Source organism: Ailuropoda melanoleuca, chromosome X (genome assembly GCF_002007445.2).
Source record: "Ailuropoda melanoleuca isolate Jingjing chromosome X, ASM200744v2, whole genome shotgun sequence".
NCBI classification, from domain to species: Eukaryota; Metazoa; Chordata; class Mammalia; order Carnivora; family Ursidae; genus Ailuropoda; species Ailuropoda melanoleuca.
The window spans coordinates 20,452,935-20,465,327 of NC_048238.1; the positions used below are offsets into that span (position 1 = coordinate 20,452,935).

Here is a 12,393-nt window from a genome sequence, read left to right on the forward strand (position 1 = left end):
CAGAGACCTTTCTAGGCAATGATGGCGGCAGCCATTGCCGTCAACCCCCTCATTGGACAAAGTCAGACCCTGAGGCCACGGAAGTGAAGTCGTTTGACCGAGGTCGCAGAGCCAGTTAGCAGTGGAACCTCCAGCTCAAGGTCCCGACTGGGCCTCCTAGTGTGACCTCGCCTCTAGGTGGGTCTGTTCCTAACGAGCTTTGCCGTCAGGTGCGGGCTCTTTGGCACCTGCAGCCCGTTGCCCCGCGCTACACAGCACGGAATCTGCATCCTCGCTGCAAGTGGGCAAGACCGTTGCCACCTCGGTATTTGTCCACCACGAGCCAAGTTCACGAACGGGAACCCAGTAGCACACTTGTAAGAAACACGACAAGCCACAGTGCAATTACATATCCCTTTATTTATAAACAAGTTGGGAATGCTGTGTTCAGTTGGGGAGCGGGAGTGGGTTGCGGAGGGACGAGGGGCCAGGGGTGGAGGGCTGATTCCAGTAGTTCGCGTTATTCAGCACCAGAGCAAATGCTTGGGCGTAAGATCCTACTTGAACCCAGACGAGTCTTCGTCTTATGTACAGCAGAGTCTTAAGTATGTATGCTCTTCTTATGGCTTTGTCCCAGGACACATTGCAGTGACAAAAAAAGTCTAGAGAGAAGAAGTTGCAAATGCCTCATGAGCTGATTCTATTATTAAAAAAGAAAAAAAAAAAGTCTGGTGGCCTAGACTAGTGCTGAATGGATGCCTGAGGAACAGGAACATCTCTGCTCCAAACGGGCTCATCTGATTCAGCCGAGTCTGTTACGCCATCCCGTATGTCTCTCTGGGGTATGCCTGGGTGCTAAAGTAAGTCCTGAAGATGAAGAGAAAACAAATGCACACTCTTCCCGTCCCTCCCTCAAGGGATGGACTCACAGTGACTACAGCCCGAGGCCTGGAGCAAGACTGCAAGCCCCCAGAGCAGGTTGGACGGCAGCCTTAGGTCTCAGGGTCGCTCCTCTTGAGGTTGGTTTCCTTTACCTTTCTAAGGTCCAGGCACATGGGAGCTGGCTTGCCAGAAATGGGCCGTTCGGTGTGACTAGGATATGAGAGTTTCCCCTGTGTTTTTAGCTGGTGGAAGGGTGAACGTTTGATTTCAGGGCCCTGGGAAGAGGATGTGGCAGTGAATGGAGAAGTGGTGGAATGCGGGAGCTCGGGAGCACGGCACCCCCACCCCTCATGGGTATTCACTAACCTTGGGCGTCTGTGAAAGGAAGCCTTCCTTCTTCACCTGTTAGGGGGTGAGCAACACTTTGAAAGGGAGCAGAAAGTCCTTGCTCCCCCACTCCTTCCCCTCCAGCCCGTTTCACCCACCCTTCTTCCTATCCTGCCCCCTCCTCTGCAACCCTCAGTACTGTTCTGTAGTCCTCAGTCTAAAGCTTCCTTTTCTTTCTAGGGCAGAAGGAACACTTCCTTTCTGTCATTTCTGCTTGCCTCCTCAAACCTGCACGTGATTTGTATGTCTCTCACTCCAGCCCTGACTCACTCATGGCCATGACTGTTGATGGGTTGACCCAAATGAAGGGCACCCCCATCTTCTTCTGGGAAGGGGGATCTGGAAGACACTGATGGCCAGGAGCATTACAAGTTGGGTTGCAGAATCCCCGCCCCCATCCCTTCTCAGTAGTCTCATAGCCTTAGGACAGCAGGGAGGGATTGTTAGAGGACAGCGTGGGGACATAAGGTGAGATTTAGAATGGTTTGTGGGTGGTTTCGGCCTGTCCCTGGAATAAACCAGGTGTCGGTCGTGTCCCATCACCGGCAGCTGTGAGGGCACTGAGTCTGAGTCACATGAGGGGCACCCGTCAGTATGGTGTGTAAGGCCTGCAAGCCCAGAATCAGCCTGGGAGAGCCCCACATTACTTGCTCCAGAGCACAGTTCAAGGAAGAGTGGATCTGTCTGCTCTGGGCCATGGAATAAGCATATAAAAGGCCTTCCCAAAATAGTTGCCCCTACACAGCGAGGTCCAGAAACTGGTTGAGAGCACAGATTTTCTATAATGGCCTTCCCTCTCTCCAGGCCCCTCTTCACTCCTTTTTTCTGCCCTTGTTCTCCCCACCTCACTCTGCCTGGCTGTGCTCATCCTTGCACTGCCCCCAGTGTCAACCAGCTGGAACGAGGTCTCTGTGCCAGTTGGCCCTGGCTGTGTGACGGAAGAGCGAGCAGAGGGGCACAATGGAAAGCTGGGGCCTCGCTCCCTCTGCAGAGCAGTGCTCTAGGCCTTGGCTACAGAAAGCTTCCTTTTCATGCGCCACGTTCCCGCCAGCCTTTTGTCCCATGTGAGCGCTCAACAGAACTCTGGAGAGCGTGCCAGGAACAAGGGGATTCCAAGCCAGCTCAGCCTCATGGTTTTGCTTCCCAGTAAACACCACTTATCTCCAGGTGGGCAGGGAGGTAGTTCAACCCCGACACAAGGGGGAAAGACATGCCACCTTCCTTCATTGGTTGCCCCACATCTCACCCAGAAGGCAGGTTCCCAAGGCCTCTGAAAAGGGGTGTTTCTGTCACAGGAGATGCTGAGCTCTGCCCACAAGTTGCTGGTTTGGGCCTCTGCTCAGCCAGGCCCCAGCTCTCCCTCTGGCTTTCCTGGCACAGACAGGCAATGCCTCATCTACCTAGGAGCGTGGTTCTACACCCTAACTCCACCTGCTCCTTTCCTACCCGTCATTAGTGGACAGTAACTTCAAACAACTCAGCAGCAATGCTTAGGCTCTTCATCTCATTTGGCAAACCTAAGGCCAGGGCTAACTATATAACCATGTAGACCATTTCAATGCTAAGATCAAACTGAGGTTCCCACAGTGCTCTGGGAAACTCTCCAGAGCCTCCCTCCAGCCAAAAACATGATGGAAGGCCATGAGAACAACATACTCGTTTCCTGGTTGGGACAAGACATTTCTACAGGAATCCGGGATGGATTTTTGACAAAGTGCCCAAGTCACAAGGGAACCAGGTAGTCCTTTAGACCAAGGATTTCAGCAGGGGATTCGGATGAGAGCAGGAGTGTATATTGTAAAAGGCTACCACCATATATTCATATTGCATATGGTATACACCCTGGATAGCGTATTGGGAGCATATAGAGGACAGATACGTGCAGGTAGCACCCCCTATTGGTATACTATGTGGTTTCGTACATCAAACTTGTTACTTGAGGCCTATGAAATTGTTAACTGGTCAGAAATGGGAAAAGCCGTTCCAGAGTTAGCATCCTTTAAGGAGAAGTTCCAGGAGACATTTACCATCTGCTAAACTCAGAGCCAAAGCAAAGCAACTTCTCTTTATATATATAATATATACACATATTATATATATATATAACCATATATATACACACACATATATAAAATGTTTTTCTTTGTTGCATTTCCCACAGATTAAGGTAATTTCTAGAAACCATAAAGTCAAACCAATGATGAAAAGTACAACTAGGAACATTTTAGGCCTTCTGTGGCATTCTCCTCAACTGAACTGTCCTCTGAATAAGAAGTTAAGGTTCATGCTAGATGGCTTTTTATATATCTGGCCTAAAGCATGTCTTTGTCTATGCACCACATTCCTAGAACTGGAAAGAACTGATGTGTTGCAACATCAGGCCTCAGTGGCTAAACTGAGAAGATTGGAATTTGTCTTTCACTTGACTATTTTAGAAGCACTTTGCCACCTCTATCAGAAACAACTTTATTCTGGCAGAGCTTGGGTGGTAGGAGGCAACGTGCAGCGCCCTTATGAGCTGGAAGTAGCAGATTGAGGGAACAGCCGCTTCCAGGGGTGGTGGACTTCGTAGGGGTGAGTGTAAGGACCAAAGCAGAAGACACCCGAGTCAGTGCGAGTCTCCTGGGGGTGCTCTGCTTCCTTCCTTAGCAAGGTTAAAGTAGAGTGATTCTAGATGCTGCTAAGAAGGTTTGTAAAGGTTGTCCGGCTGGAAACCTCCATGCAGAGCCCAAGTCTTAGGCTGAGTGGAGACTGAGGGAGAGCTTGTCCCCAGGCCTTCCTTTAGCTGAGCTGTAGCTCCTGCGACCACTGTTAACCTTCCAACCCCACCCAGGCACACCGGTGACCCTGCCCTCGCCCCAGCCTGTGTGGTGCGGCCCTTGCTGTCTGCCGGCAGCCTTTACTTCTCATCCTCATCCCCCTCACTCATGCTGCTGATGGAGGCTGAGGCTGCTTTGGGCGAGGAGGGGGGTGAGGTTTTGTTGGGGAGCCACGAGAAGGTGGGCGACGGGGAGCGGGAGGGGGACCGGCTCCTGGTGGGGCTGCTCACAGGGCTCTGCTTCGGGGACAAGGCCTGCAGCATCCGGCTACTCCTCTCCTGGAACATCTGCTTCTAGAGAGAAATTGGAGAGAAAGCCTCTGTTAAGTTAGCCATCTGAGGTGGCAGGGAAACAAAAAGGAAAGGCAGGAAGGAGAGCCACCACCCCACAACACCGGCACCCAGAGACTGGTCCTACAGTTGATGTCGTCCAGGACGATGTGCGGGGAGCAGCTGAGTGATATTCGGGGGCAGTGGGATGACCATCTCTGCTGGTTCTTGGGACTCTTGCCTTCTTGCCTGCCTTTACTCCAGCTACAGAATTTAACTGAGTGTCTATTCTCTCCCAGGCAAATAGTAATGTCCAAGGTACAAAAGGGCAGTGGGAAATAAAACAGAAATCCCTGTCCTCATTGACATGAGGACGGATCACACAGTAAACAAAATGAACAAAGTAAGTGGATGTCAGACGGAAGTACAGTCTGTGAGAAAAAATAGCAAATGAGGGTGTGAGTTTGGGGGGTGCCTGGGCAGCAGTTGTAATGAGGGTGCCCAGGGAAGTCCACAAGGAGAAGATGCTATTTGAGCAAAGACCTGAAAGAGATGAGGGAGGGGCCCATGTGAATGGAAAGCGGGGGCAAATGCATTCCACACAGAGCACCCCAAGAAGGGAGCATGCAGCACATGTCCGAGGAGGAGCAAGGAGGCCATCCATGGCGCCTGGAGTGGAGTCCCCAGGGTGGGGAGGGGCGGGTGGGAGGGGGCTAAGAGGAAGTCACCAGAGGAGTGACTGTGTCATGTGGGCTCTTGGGGGCCACGTGAGAACTTTGGCCTTTACTGTGAGACTAGAAACCTCGGGAGAGTTCCTTTACCTCTGAAGTTCCGAGTGCCAGACTAAGGAACTCTGACTTTGGTTTTAAAAGGACCACCCTGGCTACACTGCAGGGAACAGACTACAGGGAAGCCAGAGCAGGATCCGGGGGAACGGTGAAGAGCCGACTGTAGTAAGAATCCAAGTAAGAGGAATGATGGCGCCCCGGACCACGCTCATAGCCACGAGGTTGAGATGAGGTGAGAAATGGTTGGAGGCCTGGTAGATATTTCCCCCCATAGTTTTAGTAAGGTATAGTGGATTAAAGTAAAAGCCAGCCTTTTTAGTCTCCGGTTCTGTGAGTTTTGATAAATGCCTGCAGCTGTGTGACTGCCACCACGGTCAGGGTGTTAGGAGGGTTCCATCAGCTACACAATCCCCACGAGATCCTTTGTCACCCTCCCCTAGCCTCTGGCAACACAACTTTTTCCTGTCCCTCCCATTTTGCCTTTTCCAGAATGTCCTCTAAATGGAATCATGCAGTACCATGGTCTGGCTACATTTTGAAGGTAGAGCCCACAGAAATTGCTGACAGATGGGATGTGGGGCATGGGAGGAAGAGGGGACAAGAGACTCCAGTTTCTGGCCTATGAAACTGGAAAGCCAGCAGTGTCATGTGCTGGCGTGGGAGACTCCGTGGGTAAAAGGGGTTTCACCGCTAAGACAGACTTTCGTGCTGGGGATCTCCAGTGACTACTGCCCGGTGCTTTCAGAACTGAGCCTTTCCCTGGCACTGTCATTCGGCTTGATGGGGCTCCCAGTCCTGGCCTAGCAGTGGTGCCCGAAGATATGCCCTTCTGCTCTGCCTGCCGCTCAGCCCCGCACATGTACCCATATTCCATTCCACCCACCCCTGAGCACCCTGCCCATGCTGCCTGAGCTCTGTGCCCTCATTTCTCTCCCTGGCTTGTCACAGAACCTCCGCCCCCAGCACCTCAGTCCAATCTGGTGATCCTAAACTGGCCCTGAGAACCATTTCTCCTGTTTGCCATTTTAGACTGCTCTTGTCATTTGAGTTACTCACTTCACAAACCACTACAGAGCCCCCCCCGCCCCGAAGACCAGGTGCTATGTCCAAGCTGGGGCTCCAGTGATGTACAGGAAGGTGGGGTTGAGGTGGGAAGGAAGGCTGTGGAGCTGGTGGAGGGGTGACTTTCCAAGCAGAGGGTGCTGAGGAGAGCGTACTACGTACAGTTCTTGGCATGACTACAAGCTGAGTGCCTAAGGGGTTGACCGTAAGCTGGGGCTGCAGTACCAGGAGCAGCTGGAATTTCTTCCCCAAGAGCCCCAGGAAGATTTCAATTAAAGGAGGGGTATGATCAGATTTGTGTTTTAGAAATATCTTTGGGTGGGAGCATAAAAGCAGAGAGACAAACCATAAAGGAAAAGATGGGTGTTCGGCTATATGAAAGTGTAAAACTTATGTACCCTCCCCTCAAAAAAACCACCATGAAATAAGCTAAAAGGCAAATGAAACACAGGGGGAAATTCTTGCAATATTTAACTATAAATAATGGATCTTAGTATATAAACAGAGCTTACAAATTAAAAAGAAGAATGTAAAGACGTTCACAGAAAAATGAGCATATGACTTAAGGCAATGCACAAAAGACTGACAAATGACCTATAAACAATGTTCAGCATCAGTAGTAAACAAATGCAAAATGATTGAAGTGAGACACCTTTTTTATATATCAGATTGTTACAGGGTTTATCTTCCCAGCATGTAAAAAAAAAAATTTCCAGTTTTATTGAGATGTAATTGACACATAGCACAGTTTAAGGTGTATAGCGTAATGATTTTACTTATGCATAATTTGACATTACCACAGTAAGTTAATGTCTGTCATCTCATAGATATAAAAAATACATATTTTTCCTTATGAGAACTCTTGTGATCTACTCTCTTTCACATATACCACACAGCATGTTAACCATAGTCTTCATGCTGTACATTACATCCCTAGTACTAATTTATCTCATTAAGTGGAAGTTTGTACTTTTTGACCACCTGCATCTGATTTTCTGTCCTTCACTCCTATCTCTGCCCTGATAACCACAAATCTGATTGCTTTTTCCCTGAGTTGTTGTTTTTCTCACTAGTGAGATCATGTATTTGTTTTTCTCTGACTTACTTCACTTAGCATAATGCCCTCAAGGTCCATCCATGTTATCACGAATGGCAGGATTTCCTCCTTTTTAATGGCTGACTAATATTCCATTGTCAACACATACTGTACTTTATCCATTTATCCACTGATAGACACTTAGGTTGCTTCCATGTCTTCACCATTGTAAATAATGCTGCTATAAATGTGGGGATGCAGAGAGCGCTTTGACATAGTGTTTTTGTTTCCTTTGGATATATTCCCCAGAGTGAAATTGCTGGATCATATATATGGTGGTTTCAGTTTGAATTTTTTGAGGAACCTCCATACTATTTTACATCACGGCCGCACCAATTTACGATCCCACCAACAATGCACAAGTGTGCTTTTTAATCCATGTCCTCATCAGCATTTGTTGTTTCTGGTCTTTCTGATGGTAGCCAATCTAATTGGCGTGAGGAGATAAGTCATTGTGGTTTTGATTTGCATTTCCCTACTGATTAGAGATGCTGGGCATCTTCTCATATACCTGTTGGTCCTTTGTATATCTTCTTTGGAAAAATGTCTATTCGGGTATTAACCCATTTTTTGATTGGAACATTTTGAGTATTTGCTATTGAGTTGTAGGAGTTCTTTATATATTTTGGATATTCACTCTTATCAGATACGTGGTTAGGACATATTTTTCCCGTTCTGTAGATTGTCTTTTACTTTTTTTTTTTTTTAAAGATTTTATTTATTTATTCGACAGAGATAGAGACAGCCAGCGAGAGAGGGAACAGAAGCAGGGGGATGGGAGAGGAAGAAGCAGGCTCATAGCGGAAGAGCCTGATGTGGGGCTCGATCCCATAACACCAGGATCACGCCCTGAGCCGAAGGCAGACGCTTAACCGCTGTGCCACCCAGGCGCCCCTCTTTTACTTTTGTTGATGGCTCCCTTTGCTGTGCAGATGCTTTTCAGTTTGAGGTAGTCCCACTTAGTTTTGATTTTGTGACTTGTGTTTTAGGTGTCCTATCCAAAAAAGTCACTGCTACGACCCATGTAAAGGAGCTTTTCTCCTATGTTTTCTTCTAGGATTTTTATGGTTTCTGGCCTTACATGGACATCCGTAATCCACTTCAAGTTAACTTTGGTGAATGGTGTAAGATAGGGATCTAATTTTATTATGTGTGAATATGCAATTTCCCTAGCACCATTACTTGAAGAGACAGTTTTTACTCCATTGAGTATTCTTGGCTCCCTTGCATGGGTTTATTTCTGAGCTCTCAGTTCTGTTCCATTGGTTTATGTGTCTTTTTTTATGCCAGTACTATACTGCTTTGATTACTATACCTTTATAATATAGCTTGAAATCAGAAGTGTGGTGCCTCTCACTTTGTTCTTTCTCAGGATTGCTTTAGGTATTTGGGGTCTTCTGAGGTTCCATGTAAATTTTAGGATTTTTTTTTTGTTTCTGTGAAAAATTCCATTGGAATCTTGATAGGGATTGTGTTTAATCTATAGATGGCTTTGGGATGGTATGGACATTAGTAATATTAATTCTTCTAATCTGTGAACATGGGATACCTCTCCATTTCTGTCTTTAATGTTTTCATCAGTATTTTACAGTTTTCAGTGTACAGATTTCTCACCTCCTTGTTTAATTTATTCCTATGTATTTTATTGCTTTCAATGTTATTATAAATGGGATCAGTTTATTTCTTTTTCAGATAATTCACTGTTAATATATAAAAATGCTACTTATTTTGTTATGTTAATTATGTGTCCTGCAACTTTACTTAATTTGTAGATTACATACAGCAGTTCTTTGGTGGAGTCTGTCAGATTTTCTGTACATAAAATCATGTTATCTGCACATAGACAGTCTCACTTCTTCCTTTCCAATTCTGATGGGCTTTCATATTTTCTTGCCTGATGGCTCTGGCTAGGATTTCAGTAACATCTTGAATGGGAGGAGTGAGAATGGGCACCCTTGTCTTGTTCCTGATTTTAGAGGAAAGGCTTTCAACCTGTTGTCATTGAGTACCATGTCAGCTGTGGTTTGTCACCTACAGCTTTTATTATGTTGAGGTCGGTTTATTCTATACCTAATTTGTTAAGAGGTTTTATATCATGAATGGTTATTGACTTTTGCCCAATGATTTTTCTGTGTCCACTGAGATGAACATAAGATTTTTTCTTCTATTCTATCAATGTGATATATCATAGTGATAGATTTACATCTGTTTAACCATGCTTGTATCTCAAAAATAAATACCACTTGATCATGGTGAAAGATCTTTTTAATATGCTGCTGAATTCTGTTTACTAGTATTTTTTAAAGATTTATTTATTCCAGAGAGAGAGAGTGAGTGAGTGTGTATGATGAGGGGAAGAGGAAGAAGGGAAACAGACTGTGTTGAGCACAGAGCCCGAAGTGGGGCTTGATCCCAGAACCCCGAAATCATGACCCCAGCCAAAACCAAGAATCGGACACTCAAGTGACTGAGCCACCCAGGCATCCTCTGTTTACTCGTATTTTATTGAGAATTTTTGCCTCTATATTCATCAGAGATAGTGGCCTGTAATTTTCTTTTAGTGTTCTTTTCTGGCTTTGGTAATGCTGGCCTCATAAAATAAATTTGGGAGTGTTCCCTCCTCCCAAACATTGAGGAGTCTGAGAGGTATTTACATTAATTCTTCTTTAAATGTTTAGTAAAATTCAGCATTGAAGCCATCTGTTCCTGGGCCTTTCTTCCTTGGGAGATTTTTGATCACTAATTCAATCTCCTTACTAATTGGTCTGTCACATTTTCTAATTTATTCTGATTCATTCTCGGTAGGTTGTATATTTCTAAGAATTTTCCATTTCTTTTCGGTTTTCCAGTTTGTTGACATATAGTTGTTAATAGTAACCTCTCAAGATCCTTTGTGGCATCAGTTGTAGTATTTACTTCTTCAATTTCATTTGTAATTTTGTTGATTTGAGTCTTCTCTATTTTTTTTTCTTGGTTTAGCTAAACATTTGTCAATTTTATCTTTTCAAAAAACCATCTCTTAGTTTGGTTAGTCTTTTCTGTTGTACTCCTGGTCTCCATTTTATTTGTTTCTTCCCCAATTTCTATTATTTCCTTCCTTTTGCTAACTTTGGGTTCACATATTTTTTTTTTTTTAGTTCCTAAAGCATAGCATTAGGTTGTTTGAAATATTTCTTGTTTCCTGAGGTAGGCATTTAATGCTATGAACTTCACTTTTAGAACTGCTCTGTCTGGGGCGCCTGGGTGGCTCAGTCGTTAAGCGTCTGTCTTCGGCTCAGGGCATGATCACAGGTCCCTGGGATCGAGCCCTGCATCGGGCTCCATGTTCCACTGGGAAGCCTGCTTCTTCCTCTCCCACTCCCTCTGCTTGTGTTCCCTCTCTCACTGGCTGTCTCTCTCTGTCTAATAAATAAAATTAAAAAAAAAAAAGAACTGCTCTGTCTGCATACCATAAGTTTGGGTACATTGTGTTTCCATTTTTGTTTGCATCAAGATACATTTTACTTTCCCCTTTTTTTTAAAGATTTTATTTATTTATTCGACAGAGATAGAGACAGCCAGCGAGAGAGGGAACACAAGCAGGGGGAGTGGGAGAGGAAGAAGCAGGCTCATAGCGGAGGAGCCTGATGTGGGGCTCGATCCCAGAACGCCGGGATCACGCCCTGAGCCGAAGGCAGACGCTTAACCGCTGTGCCACCCAGACGCTTAACTGCTGTGCCACCCAGGCGCCCCTTATTTTCCCCTTTAATTTCTTCTTTGACTCTTGGCTGTTCAGACTATTGTTTAATTTCCATGTATTCATGAATTTTTTCAGTTTTCCTCCTGTTAATGATTTCTACTTTGAGACCATCATGGCCAGCAAAGGTACTTGGTATGGTTTCAATCTTCTTGAATTTGCTAAGACTCGTTCTGTGGGTTGACCTCTTTATCACTGCATAATGATAATTGTAAAAGACCTTCTTTGTCATGTTTTACCATTTCTAGATTTAAGTTTATTTAGTATAAGTATAGCTACCCCTACTTTTTTGGTTGTTTGTTTGTTTTTTGGAATACCATTTGCTTACAACAACTTTTTCCAACCTTTCTCTCTCTGTGTGTGTCTTTAAGACTAAAGTGAGTCTCTTGTGGGCACATATCATTAGATGTTTTCCAAATTTTACCACTCATTCTATGTGTATTGATTGGAGAATTTAATCCAATTAAATATAAAGTAATCATTAATAGGTAAGGACTTACTTAGTTTGCCATTTTATTAATTGTTTTTGTATCTGTTTTGTAGAACCATGATTCTTTGTTCCGTATCCTGCTTTCTTTTTTGTGTGTGTGTTTCAGTGTCTTCTGATATCTGTATGGTTTGACTTCTTCATCATGTACTTTTGTGTAATTATTACAGGTTTTACCCTTGTGGTTACCACAAGGTTTATATAAAGTATTTTAAAATTATAACACCTTATTTTAAACTGGTAACAACTTCAATAGAACTTCTGAACTTTACGCTTTCATCCCCCCCACTCATTTTAGGTTATTGATGTTATAGTTAACATACTTTCTATACTGCGTAACCAGTAACAGATTATTGTTGTTATAGTTAGTTTTACAATGTTTTCTAACATTTTTCAAAGATCTTATTTACTTATTTGACAGAGCACAAGCAGGGGTGCTGCAGAGGGAAGGGGAGAAGCATGGGGCTCAATCCCAGGACCCTGGAATCATGACCTGAGCTGAAGGCAGATGCTCAACCGACTGAGCCACCCAGGCGCCTCGATGTTTTCTAACTTATTTTTTAAGATTTTATTTGTCAGAGAGAGAAAGAGAGCACAGGTAGGGAGAGCAGCAGGCAGTAGGAGAGGGAGAAGCAGGCTCCCCACTGAGCAGGGAGCCCGATGTTGGGCTTGATCACAGGACCGTGGGATCATGACCTGAGCCGAAGGCAGACACTTAACAACTGAGCCACCCAGGCGCCCCTGTTTTCTAACTTTTAAAATAGAATTGTTAGTGAATTACACACCACCCTTACCACATTATAGATTCTAATTTTGACTATATATTTACCATTACCAGTAAATTTTACACTACCTTATGCTTTATGATGTTCATTAGTGTCCTTTTAC

The 12,393-nt window shown here is 45.0% G+C and overlaps 1 protein-coding gene across 10 annotated transcripts in view; it reads right to left on the reverse strand.

The window, feature by feature from the left end:
- Positions 1 to 379: 379 nt before the first annotated feature.
- PCYT1B (phosphate cytidylyltransferase 1, choline, beta) overlaps positions 380 to 12,393 on the reverse strand; it is a 131,822-nt gene continuing 119,808 nt past the window's right edge. For 5 of the 10 annotated variants that reach the window (XM_034649367.1, XM_034649365.1, XM_034649368.1 and 2 more), the window contains 3 exons: positions 4,298 to 4,360; positions 1,228 to 1,263; positions 380 to 1,136 (listed from right to left, as the gene is read on the reverse strand). In XM_034649367.1, coding sequence (XP_034505258.1) covers positions 972 to 1,136; positions 1,228 to 1,263; positions 4,298 to 4,360 — 264 coding nt within the window. In that variant the 3' untranslated portion in view covers positions 380 to 971. Of the gene's footprint in view, positions 1,137 to 1,227; positions 4,361 to 12,393 lie in introns of all 10 variants that reach the window. The other 5 variants (XM_034649364.1, XM_011234121.3, XM_019807415.2 and 2 more) reach the window with 5 other exon arrangements.